This window comes from Mirounga angustirostris, unplaced genomic scaffold (genome assembly GCF_029215605.1).
Source record: "Mirounga angustirostris isolate CCGP_5_RB_7025 unplaced genomic scaffold, mMirAng1.0.hap1 SCAF_10, whole genome shotgun sequence".
Classification (NCBI taxonomy): domain Eukaryota; kingdom Metazoa; phylum Chordata; class Mammalia; order Carnivora; family Phocidae; genus Mirounga; species Mirounga angustirostris.
Window position 1 is genome coordinate 30,636,334 of NW_026991718.1, and position 22,956 is coordinate 30,659,289.

Below are 22,956 nucleotides of genomic sequence, written 5' to 3' on the forward strand. Positions count from 1 at the left end.
ACTTGAAAACTGCCATGACCTTAAGAAATTACTTCATATTTTCATACTGAAAATAAACAATTTCAGAAGATTATTTTGCTATGATTGATTCTCTAAAGCGCAAGTTTATTAAAATGAAGCTGGTGAAAAGTATGAATGTATATTTTTATCTTATAAAAACTGAACAAAGGTTTTTCAAGTCGTGTATTTTGAAACTTAAAACTTTTTGTTCAAAATAACTACACATTATAGCAATACTACCATCAACAGAATGTCTGCCACTGGGTTAAGCACTTTTTTCACATTTAGTACTTGCAATATCCCTAATCATGAACACATTATCAGCATTTTACAGGTAAAGTTAAAAATTTACCTACCACCTCTGCCCAAACTAAACCTTTGTCCACACTGCAGGAAAAAAAAATTAGAAGAAACTGATTGCAAATATACACATGTATATATAACAGCATAAGTAGCCAAATAGGCACATTCTTACATAAGCATTACAGTCTCTTACACAGGCAGCTTTACAATTTATAAAACATTTGTACCTATCACTGCCACTGTTGTTTCCCACAACAGTCCTATTATGCGATTACTATCACTGCTGTGTGTGAAGGGTTTCAAGGCTCAGAGAGTTAAGTCAGCTTTTGATTCCTTTCCTTATTCTTTCCCACTGCATTAACTTACTTCTATATAATTAAAAAAACATTGCCCCCACAATCAGAGCATTACGCAATAAAAGGAGGAAATGTACTATAGACCCTTGATATGCATCCTTCATAAATTACATAGCTCACAAGTTATTAGTTACCGGTTATTTTGACTCTAGTCATAGAAATATAATTTGTATGAATAATTTTCATTAAGCTGGTACATTACCAAGGAATCCCCTAAATTCTATTTGTACTGGCCGGAAAACTAAACCCCAAATCAGTCAAAAGTGCATACTACCTCCTTGGGAAAACAAAGTACATATATGTTAGTCTTTCATGACTTAACAGTTGCTTCTAATAGATTACCATCTGCCCATAAAACCAACTACCTACAGCTATCTGTCCCACAGTAGATAGAGAGGGTGGTTACTTAAGTACACATTTTATAAAAATCTACCTAAGTTTAGCAAATATGTGTACACCTAAACACACAGAGATATGATTACCAATAACTTGAAAAATCATTTGTAAAATAGTTATCTTGGCTTTACACTTATTTCATACTTCTTAATGTCCTTAACAAGCAAAATTGTTCTACTTCATGAATTCTACTTCTTTCTACATCTACCTTCTCCCTTCTTACTTGAAAATTTCCCACTCCACTTAGTGACTTGCTCTATCTTTACTTATTAACCGCACCAATTTCTCATTAGTATGACTTCAGACATCATTCCTTCAACAGTTTTACCGAGACATTTCTAATTGTGTATTTGATAATTTTCAATGAAGAAAGGCTCCTACTCTCCTCCAAGTCCACAGCACTAAGACTGCCTCTGAGTAGTTTCTTTGACTGTAGACAAGTTAAAATCACTCCCTCCAATGGGACTCCCTCAAAGGAAGATTTTTAAGGGGGGCAAAAAAAAAAAAAAGGCAAGATGTTTAAAGCGCTTTATAAAATATCAAGGATTATGCTATTGCCATCATTATTTTCAGGATAATGGGGGGTTTTTTGGCTATTCATTTTTAAAGCTATAGAGAAAGCACTCAACCATTCTTGAGTGGTGGTGAGTGAAGGAAAGAATGTTAGGGTTCGAAGCCATATGGCCAAGAAAGAATTCTTGAGACATCTTTGGTGCAAAAAGGTGATTTTATTAAATCACAGGGACAGGACCCATGGTTTATTAAAGCACAGGGTCAGGACCCATGGGCAGAAAGAGCTGCACTGGGGTCACGAGGAGCAGCCCATTACATACTTTCAAGTTGGGAAGGGTTAGAGATAGCATAAGTCTCTAAGGAATTTTGGAAGCAAGGTTTCCAGGACCTTGAGGGGGCGAGCTATTGTTAGGAAAAGATCATTTATTACTGTCTAATAACCGGAGTCATGAGACCTTCAGATGTATATCGGTGGTCCATATGCTTGGGGGATGATTGCCAACAAGTATCTTGGGGGTTTAGAGATAAAGGAAATTTCTAAAAGAATTTTTACATGTTAAAGTAGACTTACAGGATCCTGAGGGTCAGGCTAAGACTGCCTTTTGCCCTTAGCAAAGTATTAACATTGAGGCAGTTGAGTCCCTAGAGGAATGTCACTCCGCCTGTTTCAAGGACTTGTCAACGAGCTGTAGGTAGTAAGGAAATTTAATTTCTCTTCTGTCTCTGTTTCCCAGGTCAGGAACAGTAAAGGAGAGGAAGAAACTTACATGAGTAATGAATTCATTGGGGGATTAAGTTCAGTGACTCAACATTCACATCTATCGTCCTTAATAACACACCTGGATTTTAAAACACTAAAATGGTCAATCAGAATACCATTACACTTAAAAAAAAAAAAAAAAGGCTACTTCCCTGCAGCCACCCCAGAAAAAAAACCTCCCTCTGTAAAGCAGTAAATCACCATTACAAAAAAGTTTTAACTTCCAATCCCATTCCTTACATTTGTCTCTTAACCTTGAGAGCCTGCCAAGAGGCTCTGCTTACAATTGTGCGTCAAATAGGTCTTCCAATTGAGCATAAACAGATTTTTAAAATGCAACCACGAACTGAACGGACCACTTTATGTATTCAGAGAGGAGCCACCCATCACCACAAAGGAAATACCAGTGTAAAAATCAGGAATTCGGAGGTTGCAGTATTTAGTATAGCTCATGATCAACCTTGTGCAACCACTACCAACAGAGTGTGTTGTCATGCATCAAAAAAACCAATACAATTTTATTCTCTAATGAGTATCAATAAAAGAAGTGATGGAAACCACAAAAAAAAAAAAACGCATCTTGCTAAAGAGTCTCGAAATTGTAAAAATATGCCTTGAACTACAGCATGGAACGAGGTGACAGTCTTCCAGGTACTCTTTAACAACTGCTTAATATCAGACAGATGGAAAAAGCACAATTTTGGAAAAGGTCTAACAATTTCAAGAAAGTTACTTTCATCTGTGAATATTTAAAAACTTTACCCTAAAGTTAAAACACACTGGCAAACTAAAATCGAATCCCAAAATAGGTGCGCCCAACTTAAAGCCAGAATCTCATTTTAACTCACGGTTTATTTTCCCTGTAATAAATACCTCTTTGCTGTATGTAAGACAGCTCTTTCTTCCCCAAATAATTTCCAAGAGATTTAATCATCCTACAAAGCCATTAAAATACAAGAGTAGGTAAGAGCTTTACAAAGATCCTACATTCCTAAAGAGCATAAGGATTTCTCTTAAGAGACACAAAGCACCTTCCTTAGACTAAACTACTAGAGTGGCACCTGACTCACCCCAACTCAATTCAAGTTTACTTATCCAGAAAGCAGAGGGAGACAGAGAGTTCCTTATACACTGTCAAAAATAGCCGAGTCCCTACTCTCTCACAGCCTGTTGGCTCTGACTTTAAACACAAATCTTAAGAAGTTTTATTTGGATTTTAATGTCGTATTGAGTGACTACAGAGCAAATGAAAAGGTTTCAGGCAGTCATTTGATAGGTATGGTTATCAAGGGAAGAGATACCTCCAAGAGTGGGGGGGGGGAACACACAAAAACCTGTGAGTAGCAGAATGTTCAATAAATGGCGAGCCCTATGTATCAACTCTTAAGAATCACATCTCAGTGTACCACAAAATAAAAACGATGTTCATAACCATGACTAAGTCATAAAGTTATGCTTCTAGTAAGGCAAGTACATAAATCACTTTGAAAATACATCTAAAACAGTTACCTTAAAATATATATAAATAAATAAATGCAAGAGCGAACACACAACATACACACCCGTAGGGTCCAAAAGATCTAAATCAATCCATCAGCATTCCAAAACTAATTACTTGAGAATTCCAACCAGAAGAAATCTAAGGCAAAACCTCTGGGGGGGGGAAGGGGGGGGTATTTTTCTATGTAAACAGTTCTGTCAAGTGCTTTTGTTGGCAAGCAATAATAAAATAAGCTTTATTTCCTGTTCTTTCTCCCGTATCTGAACTCTAGTTTGTCATCACCTCTGACATATGTTCAGCACATCCAAAGGTTACTATAAATGATGCAATATATTTCACGTAAACTTTTCTACTGAAGTTAGTCTTCACGGATAACACCTTATCAAAATGTTTTACATTTCATCTTACAAAACCTTTATCAGACTGTGGAAAGAGAGGAATCTGAAGAACACAAGTTCACATTTAGTGTAGTTTATAAACTCTTAATGTATGCCATGGCCGTACTTACCTAACCGCAAGCTTTTACTATTTATAAGCCTTTGAAAAACTTTATGCCTTTAAGTACTATCAAAATTCTCAATCAGGATTTCATGCGTTCAATTCACGCCAGAGCGAAAGATCAAATGCTGAACTCCTAAAAATAGGGGTGTTATGAGAGGGACACACAACACTCCGCTGCCAAAGCAAACGCGTCTTGGAGGGAGCAGGGGCGCTCCTTGTCCACGTACAGTAGCAGCTCACATTCAGCAAAACCGGGGAGCGAAGGATCAGGTGACTTCACACCGCAGACACTCCAGTCTGACCGGGCCTTACTATGCCGTCTGAGTGACTAGGAAACTGCTCACAACCCTAGTTTAACAACTAAATCCGGACTTGCATCCCAGCCACGCGCAACCCGCGCCAATGGGCTCGGGGGCCGAGGAGCCCTAGAACGCGAGCCCCGGGGCACAGCCCTGGCCTGCGGACTGCGGTTCCCTCCTGGAAGGGTGTCTGGAGAGCTTTGCGACCTGGCAGCGAGGTGTCTGCTCCCCCCGCGCGCTCCGCGTCCTCCTCCTCCGTGGGGGCCCATAAAGCTCTGGCCACCCCTACCTCCCTTTCTGACAGAGGAACAGAGCGCAGAGTGCCCGCCAAGAGACAGATCGCCCTGCCGCGTCCGGAGCTCTCCTGCACCTAGCCGCGGCGTCACCGACCTCCCCGCGCCCCAGGTCTGCGACCCCAGCTCGAGGCCGCCCCCTCAGGTCGGGGCGGACGCGGCGGCAGCCACACGGAGGCAGCCACGCGGCGGGCGGGCAGGGGGCCGGGCCGGGCGCAGACGCGCTCGCCGCCCGTTCACCCGACAGCAGCGGGAGCCGCGGCCCCAGGGCCGCCCTTTCAGGCCGCGCGCCGCGGAAGCTCGGCACGCTGCGGGGGCTAGGCCCGGCGGCCGTCAGACGCGGCGGCAGGAGGAGAGCTGAACCAGCCGCGGCCGACGACCCCGCCGCCTGCGGCCGGTGTCCGCGGGTCCGAGCGGCCCGCGCCCTCTCCGCACCCGGGCCCTGCGGCCTCCGCTCCCCCGGCGCGTACCTAGGAAGGTCGTGGACGAGACGTGGTTAACCCCGGTGCTTGGGTCGCTAGTCCGCCGCCGGCGCCGCAGCCCCTCGTGCGGCTGCAGCCTCCGCGCTGCCTCGTCCCCCTCCGCCATCTTGTACCGATTTAAAATTAACTCCCCACTGACGTCAAACGCCGCCGCCGCTTTATCAACCTCCCGGGAGCCGGCGGGGCGCCCGTGGGTCCTAGCGCCGCCGGTAGCCAGCGCCTCCTTGTCCTCCCCACGCTCTCTCCCCCGCCCCGCCCATCGGCGCCCTCGCTCCGCCTCCGCTCTGCCAACCTCCCTGCCTGCCTGCCCGCCAGTCGCTACGTTTTCCTGGCCTTCCACTTCTAGAAGGGATTGGGCGGCGCCCCCGCCGCGATCGCCTCGCACCGCACCGCTCTGAGCTCAGTACCACACCCCCTTAGCGCTGAGCCGGTCCGTGTAAACGCAGAAGGGATCTCCAGAGAACCAAGTCCCTCCTTCCCAGTTCAGTAACCCAATTCTTTTTACTGCTCTTCTTCATAATCGTTAACTCGTGCCCTGCACTTGAGGTTGCTTTCACACGCCTTTCTCTTTTTTATCCCCCACTTCTCCCCCACAGCTATTTTCCTCCTGCCTGTCTGCCCCCCTCGCAAGCTTTACCTTTTGATCTTTCCTCGTCCAAGTCCCTAATGTTGCTTCCCCTCCGGAGACCATCTTATGGTTTATTTGCAATAGTTCCCATCTGCTTATGAGACCCTCCACCTATCTTCCTGTCTGTGCATACCGTTTCCTGCTCCTAGTACCTGCAGGGACAAGCCAGAAAGCACTGTCATCAGAAAATGAATTGTAGCAGGTCCTTTACCAACTATGATGAACCTTCTTGTGAGAATCCAGTGATAGCCTGTAGAAAGTTCAGGTCACTTTTTAAAATAAATACCAGCCTGTGGAAACTTCTGTGAAACACGATCTCTTTTCTTTTGGATTTTTTACCATATCACCAAAGCATTAAAAACTCCTTTTCTTGGTAGAGATAGGTGTCCAGGTGTCCAGATTGCTGTCTTGTCCAGGTCTTCTCACAAGTCTAAAAATCACGGCTTTTCATCCTGCATAATCTCTAGAAAAGCACTGGTGTCCTGGAAATTTGCACAGTGCCATTTTATCTGGGTTTTCATTGGGCTGTCGATTTATTCATCTGTTTTCTGTCTTTATGGAAAGGGATTTGGAGCTCCTCCTGGACTTCCTACTCCCTGCATCCTGGTTCAGTGCCTCTAAGCTCCCAGCCATGAGCCTGGCTTGATAATGGATTTTCTTTCATAATCTCCCTATGCGGCATCTATTTAATGTTGTCCACAATCTGCTTTATGCAAGGTATCATCTTGGGCATGAAAGAAGATGCAAAAATGAGTATTTTTGCAGTCAAAGAATAACCTTAGAGTTAGCAGTTAACTTAGTACTCAGTGCACCCCATCACGGACCCCCAGGGACCTAAGGCTACACCCCTCCTAGTCTATTGACCTAACTGCTTTCCTTTTCACTATTAGACACTAGGCTGCTGCTACAGTGCCCTGAGCAGGTCCACACAACTCCTGACTTTAAGGAGTGTAGAGAAGCCAAATGGAAGTATAGTCAAGAGATTGAGCATTGTCCCACAGTCGCCCCAAATCTGTGCATGTTGGAAAGTCCTTTCTTCATTTCCCCCAGTCGGCTACCCCTCTTCAGTTTCTAATCCCAGTGAAACCTCAGTGTCACTTCAGACTTCTCTCTCCTCTCTCCTCCCCTCTGCACCAAACAAGTCTGTGTGAAGTTGGTTCTGACTTCTAAATCTCTGTCCAGGTCACCTCCTCTCCATCCCCTCAGTCTCCCTCTTGATTCAGCACCATCATGTCCCACTACCCTGAGGTAACATTGCTGTGGGCCCTTCTCCCGTGGGTCCTCCACCCAGCCACTGGCTTAAGTTTTCTTCAATGCAGATCGGTTGATGTGATTTCTCTGCTCAGGATAAAGTCCATACTCTTCAGAATAGTTGACAAGGCCTTTCATGATTTGGGTCCTACCTATGTATTGAGCTTCATTTTTCACTACTCTGTCACTCATTCCTCATTTTTTTTTTCATTTAACAAATGAATTTTGACACTGTCCTGTGTGCTGAACAACAAATAATGAACATGACCGACAAAACTGGTTTACTTAGCTGTTTGTTTTTTCTTTCTACAGCCCACACAGACCCCTCCAGCACAAGAAAGTGAGCTTCACAGGCTCAAAGATCTATCTTACTTGGGGGTAACTGGCTGGCTCAGTGGTAGAGCATGTGTCTCTTGACCTTGGGGTCTTGAGTTCAAGCCCCATGTGGAGTGTGGAGATTACTTTGAGAAAATTCTGGTTCTACTGCTGATTCACCTAATGTTTCTAAACGTCCAGGTCTCATTTTTAATAACTAACTACATATAACAAAATTCTTATGGGATCAAATCAGTATATTTCAGAGCCTTTTCTTGATTGCTAAATAGCTAACATTTATGAAATGTACTTTACATATGTTAAGTCATTTAATCCTTAAAACAATCCTAAGAGGTAAATGCTGTTAATATTCTCATCTTACAGTTAGAACAACTAAAGCGCCAAGAGGTTTAAAACGTGCCTAAGTGGCAGGACTGGCATTCAAAGGCAGGCAGTCTGGTTCCAGAGTTTATATTTGGATCCACTGTGACGGTGTTCAGTTTATACACTGTGAATTCCTGGAGGGCAGAAGCCATAGCTTATCCTTACAGCAGATACTTTGGGATTCTGCCTTCAGTTAGTGTAAATTGTATTAAAAACTATTTCTTCCAAATAAACAACTTTAAACATGTTTAAATCCTATTAATAAATGGGCAAAAGATGTCCACAGACAATTCGTAAAAAAAATATGTTATAAAAATGGACCTTAAACATGTGAGAAAATACTCAGTTTCACTCATAATAAAATAAATGCAAATTAAAATAACATTGAGGCACCATTTTTCATGCATCAGTTTGGCAAAAATTCAAAAGCTTATGATGACACTGGCTTATGATGGCAAGGACATGGGGGAAAACAGGCACTCACACGTTGCTTTCTCACTGAGAATGCAAAATGGTACAACCCCTACGGAAAGGAATTTGGCATCGTCCAACAAACTTCATCTGCGTTTACACTTTGACCTGCCTATCACACTTCTGGCATTAACTCTGAAGGTACAACTCCAGTAATACAAAAAAATACATTTGCACAAGGTAAATCACTGCAGCATTATTTGCGGTTGCAAAATATTAGAAACAAGATATCCAAGCATAGGTGATCAGTTAAATAAACTATGATAAATACTCATGATGGGGCAATTTGTATCTGTAAAGAGAGAAGAGAAAGATCTCTATGAACTGGTATGGAGTAATTCCCAAGAGATATTCTTAAGTGGAAAAATCAAACTGCAGAATAGTATATGTAGTATGCTACCTTTTGTGTAAGAGGGAGAAATAAGAAAACATGTGTATATCCACTTACTTGTCCAAAAAGAAACTCAGAAAGGTTAAACAGAGAACAACAGTTAGTTCCCTCTAAGAGGGGGTGGTGGAGGGAATAAGAAGGAATACAGAATGGAGTGACACTTTTCTGAGTATCCTGTTTTACATAATGTTGACTTTTGAAAACATGGTCTACATGATCAAAACATAAAATTAAATCAACAAGGACAGGAAGGGGTTCCTAAAACTGAAAGCAAACCAAATAAATGATTATAACAGTATCAAAATGAATAACAGAGCCCCACTGAAGAGGGAGAAAAAGAGCCAACTAATCCAAGTAATTTACAAACATAGAATTGGACTATAAATATTTCTCAGTCTTGGTTGGGATAGGGTGAAAACAGCAAGCAAATCCTGAACATTTTCCAGTAGGCTTGTTTTCGTAGAGGTATGGGCAAAGCAATTTTGAATCTATTTTAGATGTATTATAGATCAGTAAATGTATATATATTTATATGATATATATATACTACTGATATATATTATATATGATCAATCTATATAAATATATTTACATAATATATGCATATATTAGATATTATATATATACAAATATATAAATATATTTTAGATGAGTTATAGATGAGTAAATGTGTTGATATTGTTGAGAGGTAGGGTTCTTAATGGGGAAGAATGGACATATAAATAATGATAGGGGAAAAACAAGGTGGATCCTATGGGATGCAATAATTGAAGTTATTGATATGGACTGAAGATTTCTAAAACATGCATACATATATGTGTGTTTGCAAGTGTAAATATGCATGCATATACATATGTACAATATATACATGTATATGCATGCATATGTTTCCTTTTCCTATCCACGAAAAAGGCCTATAAGCAAAGACACCCAGGTAGCAACGATCATACCTAGTGCCCAATCTTGGCCTCTAATACCATTCCCTACTAAAAGGAAGCAGAAGTCCATGGAGAAACCACTGGTTTCAAAGCTGGAGCAGGGGGAGAGTACAAGATGAGCCATGAGCATCATTTTTGTGTCAGAAGAAGGGAAGTACTCAAAAAAAAAAAAAAATGGGACATGTCAAAAAGACACATAAGGGGTTCCCACTGGCCAAATTTGAAACAATTTGAGCACTAAAACAATTAAGGACAACAATGAATTATAGAAAATAAGAATCTATGAGTCTATAACCGATGATAGATTAGATAGGTAAATAGGTAGATGATGATAGATAGATGAACGGAGGACTCTTGTTAACAGTAGAATGCTGCGGGTCGACTGGTAAATGTGGAGACAGTGCTAGAGTTGAAGAGTCATCAATTTGCAATGCAACCATGATAGCAGAGAGTGGGTCAGACAAGAATCATCAATGAATGCTAAATCTAGGGGCAAAGATTTGATGACGAGTCAAATATTTGCATGTCTTAGAGTTTCTCTTCACATTTGCTTATTAATTGCAAGAGAAAAATAGAAACCAAAATTAGACAACACTTCGAGTAGGTGATTAAAATTAGCATCTCCAGGGGTGCTTGACTGGCTCAGTTGGTAGAGCATGTGGCTCTTGATCCTGGAGTCGTTCAAGCCCCATATCGGGTATAGAGCTTACTTTAAAAAAAAAAAAAATTAATATCACCTATGAGGAAGCAGATGGACATCATGTGCCTTTAGAGCTGATGCCCAGAGAGAAACACAGTATCACTTATGCAGTATGCCAGTCTGGAATGAACCTAACCATGAGGGAACCTAAGACTAACCTAAAACAAAAAAACATTGTATAAAAAAAAAAAGAAAAAAACAGAAGAGGGGATATATTCTTCAAAAGCATCCGTGTCACAAAAGACAAAGAATGACTGTAAAACTGTTCTAGATTAAAGGAGGCTAAAGAGACATGACAACTAACTAGATCAGATATTGATCTGATCCTAGACTGGATCCTGTATTGGAGGGGGAAATGCTATAAAGGACACTACTGAGTCAATTGGCAAAATTGGAATATGGATGGTAGATAGAAGTATCACATCAGTATTAAATTTGTAAAAGCATATTTGTATTTATACAAAATACATACAGGAGTATCTTAGAGTAAAGGGCCAGTGTGTATAAAACTTCCCCTCAAATGGTTTAGAAAATATTAGAGAGAGAAGAAGAAGGCAGAAAAGAAGAAAGCAATGATAAAGCAGATGGGGCAAAATATTAATAATAGTGAGCCTGGATATAGAACATATAGGTGGTCAATGTTTATTCTTATTCTTGAAACCTTTCTGTAATTTTGAAATTATTGCCAAAATGGATTTGTTTGGGTTTTATAATTTTTAAAAATGTAAAATAAGAATTTAAATTGTTTCTTTTAAAGACAAAACATCATCTCTCTTTGATTGGATCGAACATTGATCAGAACTTATACTTCATGGGACGCTTGGGTGGCTCAGTCGGTTAAGCATCTGCCTTCAGCTCAGGTCATGATCCCAAGATCCTGGGATCAAGCCCTTCATGGGGCTCCTTGCTCAGCAGGGAGACTACTTTTCCCTCTGCCTGCCGCTCTTCCTGTTTGTGCTCTCTCTCTCTCTTTCTGACAAATAAATAAATAAAATCTTTTTTAAAAATTTAAAAAAACTTAACACTTCATGTATCACTGTGCAATTATTAAAAATAATCACCACTGACAACTCAGCAGTAGGAGGAAATTTTTATGTCAAGCCGGAAAAAAATTAGATTACAACTATATAAAGATATGTGTGGACATAGAAAAAACTGGAAGGAGGTATGTTAAAAACTGGTAGAATGATATGGGGATTATATCTATTCTCTATTTTACAAATTTTTGGTAGTCTTACAAAATTGCCCATAATATTTTTAAAAATTACTTTGCGAGTGGCTCTTTGGGCTTCTAACAAATTTCTGTGATGGAGGATAGAAGAGACCTTAATTTCAGGAGGAAGGATCTAAGTTGGACATTCTAATGTCTAGGACTTCCTTCCTGGAAGAAATTTTAGAAAATATTGGCACAAGTCAGCAATAAAAGAAAAATTTTAAACAGAATAACTAATGACCCGAAGTTTCTCAAAGTCCATTTCTGATATAGAGTTTGTTCCTTTTATATAGAATACTGCTAAAATACCTTGTTATATGCTTCACAGTTTATTCTAGAACAGAAGGGAAACTCTCAGCATATTCTCCAACCACACAGTCTGGATTTCCCAGCTGATTCTGCTTTCATACATAATCACCTATTCTGTATGAAATCGTGCATTCAGATGTTTAGTTGTGAATATGTCATCACTATCCTTTTAGGGGAATTGAAGAACTTTCTTCCCCATTTCCTCTACCCCTCTTAATTACTTGCTCCCTTTTCCTTTCTTCTCACAGAACCTCTAGAAGTTGCTTGACTTCCCTGAAAAGTCAGAAAGGAAGAATAAAGCTGATTTACAGAAAAGCCACAGACTCAATCCAAATATTTAACCTGAATCAAGAGTTTGTTCCAGTTGTCACGCAAAACTAAGGGAATAACCATTTCCCTGTTCTTGGCGATATTCTTTGAGTAACTGAGGTTGTCCAAAGGTTCTAATTCCAGTTCTGGGACCTAAACCGCCACCACAATCCGAAGAATGATAAACCTTTCCCCCATTTCATATTAATGGCAGGATCTTTACCAACTTGTCGGTTGAATCCTCCTTATGTCTGAGTGACATGCAGTTTGAAAATCCGCTTTGTCAGGACATTGTCTATTTTATTATTGGCCTGAAGAATGTAATATTTAAAAAAGAAGATGAAAAGAAAAGAAAAAAGAAAAAAGCTCTAAAAGGATTATTCCACAAAGATTTATACATTGTCATTTACTCACTAAAAAATTGCCAAGACACATGGAAATAAACAGTTTATACACAGGACAGCATAGACCATTTGCTAAACTGAAGTTGATATAGTCAACCAAAAAGCTACTGAAGTCCTTACTGACCTGTAAGTTTACGTGAGAAGTCACTTCACTCTCTACTGGTTAGTGTAGGTATTCTTTCAGAAGATTCAAAATATAATGTAATAGAGCCCTTATGGTTTTCCCTCACTTCAGTTCTAAGGAATCCAATTCTATCTGTCAGTCTGGTCTCCCATGTCTTTTCCTTCCCTTTCTTTCAATAGACATTTCTCTTTTTGGTGTTCTGTGTATGTTGCCCCCTTCCTCCATACTCCCTCCAGTCTGTGATTCCTATACCTGAAACAAGATGGGCCAAATCCTTACTTAAAAAAAAAAAAAGAAAGAAAGAAAGAAAAAAGCCTTCTCGGAGAGAAAAGGCAGTAACCCTAGAGAAAACCTTCCACTCTCCTATCTCAGGGATTCTTGCTGAGTTTTCCATGGAAGGAAAGTACAAGTTACCAAGAGTGTGAGAACTGACTGAGGACGGACCCTACGATCTTTTTAACCTTCATGGAAATGGTGTAAGATAGAAAGAATGTCCTTCCAGTAAGAAGTAGAGATTTGGATATCCACTATGGGAAACTCTTCCCTTGGTTTGGGGGACACCGGATGGATGGGGCAGGGTTAGGGTAGGGGACCTGGTTAACAAATATAAAGTAGCAACTACACTGGAAAAGGTGTTGGATATGGCTGAGGCTAAAATGAGATGGTTTATTCTCTGAGAATAAGAAAGTTGTCTGTGTTAGGGCAAACTGGAGAGCTTGTTGCGTTTTCAGTGTTGTGTTTTCTAGAAGTATAGTTTAAGCTACCCCATGCTTACAAACTGCTGCTCCTTCATGCGAAGATGTGCGCTTTCTTGTGCAAGAGTCGTTGACAGAAGATGAATGCGCCATTTCCCTGAGACCAGGTAGAGTTCTGCGTACGGGCAGAGGTGCTTCAGGGCCCAGTTGACAAAAAGAAGAACAAGGCTGGAGAACTGGCTTGGGGTCTGGCAGCGTCGGGAGCACTGGGAACCAGTGAGCTTGACCCAATTGCTGGCATCCCTTGGTGGACTCCGCAGGCTCGGTGGTAGTTAGCGCCACTGATTAATCCCAGAAGTTGCACGGTGACTGTGGCTGGCAAACTGCTTTGCCACCCAGGGGGCTTTCTTTGAGATTAAACATCCTGAGGGGGAGGGCAGAGAGGAGATTTTTTTTTGCAGAAAAAGAGAGAAACTAGAGTAGATGTGAACAAGAATAGGGATTCTGGGTTACTGAGTGGCAGGAAGACTTTACTTATATCCAAAACTGATGAGCCAGAGTGGTTTCGTTATATTATCTAAGGGAGACCAAACCAAAAACATCAAGGTTCCTTGAGGCTGGTACTTGCAGGGGCCTGGACATGAGTGCATGCTTCTCCAGCACAACCATGTTTGTCTCGTACTGAGAATTGTTGGCATCTAGAAAAGTGGTTGCTCTATATGGAACACTGTGGACAGATGAGTTTCCCCCTCGGCTTGCTGCTTAATCGTAGGTGTCCATTTTTCTCTAGAGCAAGAGGGAAATAACAACCCTTCCAATCCACACTGAACCTGAGAGAGAATGACTTGAACTGGGATACATTAGCATCAGTGTGGCTTAGTGAAAAAGAACACCAACTTTGGAGTTCAGACCCCAGCTCTGCAGCTTGTAACCTTGAGGAAGTTAATTCGCCTCTCTGACCCTCAGTTTCCTCTGCTGTAACATAAGGGTCTCTTCCTAGCATGTTTGTCATGATGATTACAGATAATGTAGATCACGTATTTAGCCCAGTGGCTGGCACATGGTAATAAGTGATAGCCATCATGATTATTGCTCCACTGAAGCAGCTCTTTTGAGTCCAGGAATAGACTGGAAAAGCAAAAATATAATTAATAATAATACCTATTCATAATTTCATTTAATCTACAAAATACCTCAATGAGACAAGTATTATTGGCATCATCAGCCTTTGACAGAAGAAACCCGGGTTTTAAAAGGTCACATAATTTGTTCAAAGCCACATGACGAGGGGCACCTGGGTGACTCAGTCGTTAAGCGTCTGCCTTCTGCTCAGGTCATGATCCCAGCGTCCTGGGATCGAGCCCTGCATCCGGCTCCCCTCCCTGCTCTGCGGGAAGCCTGTTTCTCCCTCTCCCACTCCCCCTGTTTGTGTTTCCTCTTCCGCTGTGTCTCTCTCTCTGTCAAATAAATAAATAAAATCTTAACAACAACAAAAAAAGCCACATGACGAGTAAGTTGAAGAGCTGAAGGTTTAAATGCAGCTCTGTTTGCCTTCAGATCCTGTGTTCTTAACCATGTATCTCCAGATTACACACTGGTCTTAAGGCTAGGCACTGAAAACTCTATCATCATAAGCCATTTCTATAGACCACTAAGTAGCTAGAAGCAGCTTCTGGATGTCCAGGAGACTGTTTCAGGTAGCTGGAGTGGAGATAAGACACCCCTCAAAGTCCAGGACGAGGGTGCCCATGAGCATTCTGACAAGCACTCTCCTAAATGCAACGAGAGCATCTACTTGAATGACTTTTACAGAATTCATACGTGTCTTGCTGTCACTAAAGTAGGTCAGCAGTAGGAGCAACAAAAATCCAAATCCGTGAACTGGACTTGCTTGAGAATACTTGGAAAAGTAGACAGAGCCCAGTTTTTAAGTGAAGATCAACGTACAAAAGAAAAGAACACTGTCAGGAACTCTTTAGGGATGATTATCATATTCTATCACATTTTTTCAAAAATAGTAACAAGGAAGTCGATGTAGCCATCATGATACACAAAATGGGCTTGTGGCTTGAAGGAAACACGGCCGTGTGCTTTCTATTCCTCTGAGAACAGGGCAGACAATGATATCCTCTCTAAGGAGCCTGTCTGGGTACACCTAATATCCTCCCCATCACTCCCCAGACTTCAGGAATGCCTTTGAAGTCAGTGGGAAATCCAGGCGTCTCAGAAGGAATTGCATATTTTAGCTTCTTTTAAGATGAGGACAATATCTACAGCGACCTATTACAATCAACATATTTTATTTGTAACTGGAAAGCAGCCAAATCTTTCTTATCGCACACCCAAGCTTAATTCCAAGCTCCCAAATCTGACTGGCTAGTTGGCAGGCAGAGCATTCCACCTTGACAATGCCCTTAGAATTGATTGTCTTTGTTGTAACCTATTTAATCCTTCTAGAGTAGTTTCATCGTTATATTTTGACAGATCTGCACCTCACCTCAAACACCTCCCCAAGCCCCACGCCACTTCTCCCTCCCTCCTATTCTCAGGGTCTGTCTTCAAGTACAAGTGCTCAGAAAGTGAACTCCCTCTTTCTATTTCCCATAACCATTCTTCGCTCGAGCTGAAACGTCAGCAGGTAATGCCACCACCACCTGATTGGCCCAGCAAATATTTATCTTTCAACCTTGCCCTGATCACCCTCCCAGAAGGTGAGCTATCATAATACATAATGAAATGATTGTTGTTGTAAGGCATTATGTTTGGGGGCAATTTGTTATACAGCAATGGATAACCAGGATGCCTATGCATGGTATGATACCAACGCATAAAAATATCTATGTGCCAAAACAACAAACAAGTACGTAGCAACAATAAACACTGAATTCAGGATGGTGGTAATCACTCCAGTAAAGTCACTTGTTTGCCTCTGCTGTAGAACAGTGGATCTTAATTTTTTGTTGTTGCCATTTTGTTCTATTTAACAGTGATATGAATGTTAAATGGCATGCACTTGCAGGGCATGTTCCCACAGGCGTGCCCAAATATCCATTGTGATCATTGTAAATTAGACTGTTGGTCATGCAGCACCCATCAGGAGCAGATCCAGGATTTGTGGGGCCTAAACCATCCACAAATTTGGGGAACCTCTTTCAGAAAAAAAAATTCTGAACCAAAATTAGATGTAAAAGTAAATACTTATTTAGAAGAGAAATCACAAATTTTATAAAGCTAACACATACCACAAACATACAGAAAAATAATATTTTTATTAATTCACTTTATGACATATCTTTCTAAAACTATTTTTCTGAAGTTGTGGCTGTTCAGTCTTCGATTGGCTCTTCACAGTATACCAATCTGGGGATATCATTTTCTGAAAAGAAAATGGAAAGACAAATTAGTTTTTCTTCTAGCATAGTTAATGAAGTTCTTATTTATTGAGTTTTTAAAAGTCTCCGTCAGCTTTTAATATTTTCTTATTGATCTCATGTGAATTTTGAGGATTATTGTCAAATTTGGGGAGATCCCTGTCAGGTATTTTGTGCAGGAGTGTCAGATTTCAGGGCATATCAAGTTATCTTTTCAGTGACCAATCTCAAATACTCTGATTTGAAATGCATGCAGCATTTATAATTGCGTATGCTGCATTTTGCAGGAGATTCTTGACAGGAGAGAAATTCCATTTCTTTTCTTTTTTTTCTTTTTGGTGGGGGAGTGGCAGAGGGAAAAAGAATCTCAAGCAGGCTCCATGCCCAGTGCAGAGCCCAATGCGGGGCTCCAGCTCACAACCCTGAGGTCATGACCTGAGCGGAAACCAAGAGTCAGACGCCCAACGACTAAGCTACCCAGGTGCCCCAAGAGAAATTCCATTTCTAATCGTTACTGATGGGGTCAAAATCTTCTTTTTACAATTGTACCCATCTAGTGATTGGAAGGATTTCCCCTAGACCATTTTTTCCACACTTCCCAAACATTATTTCCCTTCTACTCTCCTACTGTTGGAGCTTTTTTTTTTTTTTTTTACATATCACCTTTGAGTCTAAGAACAAGGACCAGAGAGACAAAGGGTACCTATGTTCTGGTTTGCTCCTTTAGGGCTTGAATTCAGGAAATTGAAGTTTAAGAGACTGAAGGGATTACAGGAAGCTGCGGAGGTTTTGGCCCCTCCCCTGTTGGAACTTGGGGAGGGAACAGCTGCACAGAGTGGGCTTGCTCCTTTAAGAAAGGCTCACTGTAGATTAAAAATAGTGGTGCATGGGGGTTAGGTGGCAATGGGCCTTGGTTATCCCTCTGAGCCTCCCCCTTGGCTGAGACCTGGTTGTCACCATATATCCCATGAAGGACTGGGAAGGCAGCTGAGTTGGGAGCCAGAGGGCATGCTGTGAGTACAGTGTTCAACTTAAACCAGGAATCAGATGAAGGTTGTAGGTGCAACTCAGACAGGTATGCCACACCAAGGTGACCTGAATCAGCAAAAAAGAGCACTGGGTCCTGGACGCACCAAGAACAAAGTCCAGGCAGGTCAACTCCAATGGCAGAGTCAAGTGCAAGATGCCCCCGGGACCAGACTAGCCAAGTGGCCTCACAGCAGAGCCCAGCAACACCCCACACAAGAGCACTGGGACACAGGCACGTATGCCAGGCCCCCTGCCCTTGCCAGATGGCCACCTGAGTAAGCTTTCCACTCTGTCTGCAACCCTGTTCCTTTAACTATTGTTCTAGGAGGGAGTAGAAAACAATGGAACCTAAGATACCAGAGTCAGATTTTCAAATCACAGGGGAAGATCCCTGCAATCCTCTACCAAGACTTATTAACAATATCCATCAGATTCTTATATATGTCCGGTAATTGTTACCATAATAATACATTTATATCACTTTTTTTCAGTTAAGCTTCACAATATCTCTAAAACAGAGGTACTACTACTATGTCCATTTTACACTAAGAAGCCTAAAGCCAAGAGAAATTAAATTTTTAATTTGCCCAAAGCTACCCAGTTTATAAGATAGTAGAGCTGGGCTTTGAACTCACAGGTAGAACTCGGGAGTGCACACTTGGAACTGCTGAGTTCTGCTTACCCGTAGCAGCTTGAGGACTCTAAGTGTATAATACCAATACCTCCTTGGGGTTGGCCTGACCATCCCCCACCATGAGTCCCTTCCTTCTCACTGCGTGACATCAGTGGCAGATCTCAGAAGATAAAGGGATTGCTGCTCCAGTCTATGTAGTGTGGTTCGCTTCTCAAATGCAGAGCTCACACTGCTTCAGGGGAGAGTCACCTGTTGCTGGAGAAGCGCCGCGCGTCAGCCATTACTATTCTGTGGCTACTACACTAGGCCACCCTGGCAGAGACCAAGTATGCTCTAATCTCATACCCATGCTCATGCCCATGTTCTCTGCTCCATGCCAGAAGCCTCTGGAGCATCTTAAAGGTATGCTCACTTCCAGCACAACATATTTTGATCCATGGAAATTCATCCTTAGAAGTAATCACACTTGCTACAGATAATCCAGAAAGTGGAGCACTGCAGGGTCCAGATTGCAATTCTGACTCTGTGACAGGATCGCTTGAAAATGTATTTATCCATCATGCACCTTCATTTCCATAAAACGGAAGGGGGTGCAACATACCATATCACTTCTAGGCTGGTTGGTTGGCTTCCTCTTGAGCAAGTATTCATGCTCAATTGTACTTCTCTGCCCAGCTGCGCCATCTCCTCCAGCACCCCTCCCAACAGCATCTACTTTCCTCCGAGTTCTTAAGGACAAAGCCATCTCCTTGCTGGTGCTGGCAGTGCCCATGGAGAGAGCTAGGACTCGTGCCAAGCATGCAGACTGCTGATGCTCCTGGAGCCTCTGGTCCAGTAGGCACCGCAGCTGAGAAGATCCCATACAGAGGCAGTGAGATCAACCTCCGACCAGCCCTGCCATGCTTTGTTCCAAGCAATTCTGCTCGTACCTGAAGATTCTCAAAGATGTTGCAGTTTCTTCCTCTCGCCTCTTTTTGGGAATTGCTTAAAGTCTCATGAAGCCAGCTCCTCCATTTCTGGTCTCTCCTCTCTAACCAGTGTCTGCAGCACCTTCTAGATGTTGTGCCTCTGCTCTGCCACTCACTTCTCAGGCCCAACTCCTCACTAATCTTACTTGTCCTCCCTGCAAGGGCACTGGATATTTGACCAACCCAGCACAAAACAATGCACATTGGTGATAAAAATGGGTGCAAAGCTGAAAGGGACTTGAAGGAAAAATATTGTCTTCACTAGCTGTATTTTGGCCCTCACTCAGGAAGATAAAATTGCCCTATAACAGATGTTAAAAAATACTTAGGAATTTCAGCATGGGTTAAATATTTTCCTCCTGTTCTTATTTTAAGTATGTAGAACCAAAAATGTGCATATCTATCTGGAAAACAGCATTTTTATATCATGGGTATATTTAAATCTGAAGGTCAAGACCAGCAACACCCTACACTCCATATTGGAACTCTGTCCTCACATACATTCATGTTTTCTTTTTTTTTTTTTAAAGACTTTATTTATTTATTTGACAGAGAGAGACACAGCGAGAGAGGGAACACAAGCAGGGGAAGTGGGAGAGGGAGAAACAGGCTTCCTGCAGAGCAGGGAGCCCAATGCAGGGCTCGATCCCAGGACTCTGGGATCATGACCTGAGCCAAAGGCAGACGCTTAATGACTGAGCCACCCAGGTGCCCCACATTCATGTTTTCTTTTAGTTCATCCTGAATGACGGTGAGTGACAGGATTTGTCAAATGCAATGAAGAAACACTAAGGGAAGTTCGTCGTGACAGTAGGTAGGGGACTTGTTCTTGACAAGATAAGCAGGTTATGTCTCACCATAAATGTTGTAGTTGTATAGAAGAACACAAAATCTTTCAGTCTAATACCTTAACAAGGAAAACTATTTTCAGAGCAATTTTAACATCTTTCATCATGCTTATGTGAGAACCGAGGTGCTAGTGGTCATTCTGGGGGTGAGGCTAAACATTATGCACAGATTAAGACATGGCAACTTCCCAAAATTAAGACAGGAGAGCTCTAGGAAACTGCTGAAATTCCAGGTGTACACACAGACGCTCCAGGAAGGTTGGAAGGAAAATAACAGGTCTCTGGTGGGAAAAAAAAAAAAAAAAGGAAAAGAGATATTTGGGGGTAAAGGAGCTAGTTGTGAGCAGTCGAGAAAGGGCAGAAGAAGCTAAGAGGAAGTTCAATTTAGGAAGGTAAGAAAAGGCTGACAATCAAAGAAGTGCCCTTTGTGGGTCAGAAAGGAGGAAAGAGAAATTCAGCAACAAAAATTCAGGAACCCCAAAAAAGAGAATAAATGAATGTATTAGTGTCACATATGATTCCGGGGAATCTGCATCTGCTCACCAAAAGATGGTGCTCCCAAATCCCACAGCAAGAAAATGAAGAATAAGATGACCTTGGTTTCTATTCTATTTTCCCCAGCATCTGCTAAAGCAATCTGGCCAGCTATTCCCTCTTGGGTGGGAAGCATACAGACAACAAAGGTGGGAGGGAAATAGACAGTAGCATCAAGTATTTCAGTAGAGGAGAGACTTGGGAGTGCTGCTGGGGAAACACCCTGAGAGGAGTGTGGGCTCCGTAGTGAGAGAGGCAGGGATCTAGTAGACTGTGCCTCAGGGGGTCTACACTAGGCTTGTAGACAGTGATCACAACCCAAAGGCAACTTTCTAGGCTCAATAGATCCTTTGAAAATTAGATCATTTGCAGTTCAATGAATATGAGTATTTTAAATCTAAGACTGTGCCTGGTTCCCCAGGTAGCATACCTGGGGTATATATAGTATTAGGATACGGTATTGGGCACAAGCTACCAATCCACCACAGGTTTTCAAGATAGCTCTTCTCTCCTGCCAGTGAGATCTCTGATCACATCTGCAAGTCTTTAGCAGGTTCCTCCAACATAGACTGGAGCATAAAGGGCAACATTTATTTTTTATTTTTTTATTTTTTTAAAGATTTTAAGTAATGTGTTTATTTGTCAGAGACAGAGAGACAGAGAGAGGGAACAAGCAGGGGGAACGGCAGGCAGAGGGAAAAGCAGGCTCCCTGCTGAGCAAAGAGCCCGATGTGGGACTCGATCCCAGGACCCTGGGATCATGACCTGAGCCGAAGGCAGACGTTTAACCGACTGAGCCACCCGGACGTCCCAAAGGGCAATAAACTCATAGGCAGCTTCTAGTAAACACTTTTTTTGAGGACACAATTTAATCTTGAAGGGAAAGCTAGGCTATTTCATTACTTCAAGTGGAAGTATAACATTATAATATAATACATTAGGATGCTTTAAGCTGAAAATAGCAGAAAACCCAACCAGGAACATCAGCAACAAAAAGGAGAATGTAGTATCTCATGTAACAGTAAGTTCAAAGGTAAAATGGTTTCAGGGTTGATAAGCTTACTGTTCAATGACATCATTAAGACATCTGGTTGCAATGTGTTTTCCAATTTTCTACTTCTCCTTCCTCTCCTCTTCCTTCCTCCAACCAAAATCTTGACCCTTGTCCTCACATTTATCCTCTACAGTTGCAAACTGGCTGCCAAAGTTGTAAGTGCTCCGTAGAGATGCCACAGTGTGAACAAAAGAGGGTCTATTTCTTGCCTTGAATCTCTTTTATTCAGAGGGAATTTTACGTTTTAATTTAGTTTTTTAAATTTTAATTTAATTTTAAGCTTTCTTTAAAATTTCTTGCAATCTCACTGCTCAAAATTGCTACTCATGACAATTCCTAAACTTTGACGAGGAAAATGGCCTTGCTGTGATTGGTTTAATGTAATCAAGATCCACCCTGCTTTGGGTTGAAATCAAATTTCCCTGAAGCACATAAGTTGCCTGATATCTGAACAAATTGAGATATTGTTAGTAAGGAAGAAGGGAGGAATGGCTGATGGAGAGGCCGCCATATTGTTTGTCTTAGAGAGGAACATGATTTCCAAACATACCCTGACCCACCAGCTGCTGCTCCTGTTCCAACAATCCACTTGACACAAGGATAATGACTCTTCCACCCTCTACCCCTAAATTTGGGCATAACTGAAGTAATGAAGACCCTTCACAGACAGGCTAGGAGCAAGCCTGGAAGCCCTGAGACCCAGTCAAGAATTCTACAAGTACCAAAAAAATTAATGTGAGTCATAGGCAGCTTATGTTGAAACCAATTGAGAAGCATAAGTTGTACCACTGATGGTGATAAAGGACCTTCCAATACTCAGTAAGTACCAGTTAGATGTTGTTCCTGTTCATCCCTTGACCTGGATTGTTTAATAGAGGTCCTGGGTTTCTTTGAGGCTTTACTGCATAGTTGAAAATCCTGTTTATCTTATTGTCACACATATCCTTATAACATAGTCTCCCATAAGTTAAAGTAACTTTAA

The 22,956-nt window shown here is 41.8% G+C and overlaps 1 protein-coding gene and 1 long non-coding RNA gene across 5 annotated transcripts in view; both read right to left on the bottom strand.

Annotated features, from left to right (window-relative positions):
• ATL2 (atlastin GTPase 2) overlaps positions 1-5,566 on the bottom strand; it is a 62,259-nt gene extending 56,693 nt beyond the window's left edge. For 2 of the 4 annotated variants that reach the window (XM_045884439.3, XM_064572130.1), the window contains exon 1: positions 5,393-5,566. In XM_045884439.3, coding sequence (XP_045740395.1) covers positions 5,393-5,510 — 118 coding nt within the window. In that variant the 5' untranslated portion in view covers positions 5,511-5,566. Of the gene's footprint in view, positions 1-4,337; positions 4,838-5,392 lie in introns of those variants that run through there. The other 2 variants (XM_064572131.1, XM_045884442.3) reach the window with 2 other exon arrangements.
• An 11,247-nt stretch (positions 5,567-16,813) lies between these two features.
• LOC135361730 (uncharacterized) overlaps positions 16,814-22,956 on the bottom strand; it is a 51,412-nt gene continuing 45,269 nt past the window's right edge. Inside the window, exon 5 of the long non-coding RNA XR_010405527.1 lies at positions 16,814-16,912. This is a non-coding gene — a long non-coding RNA (uncharacterized LOC135361730). The remainder of the gene's footprint in view (positions 16,913-22,956) is intronic.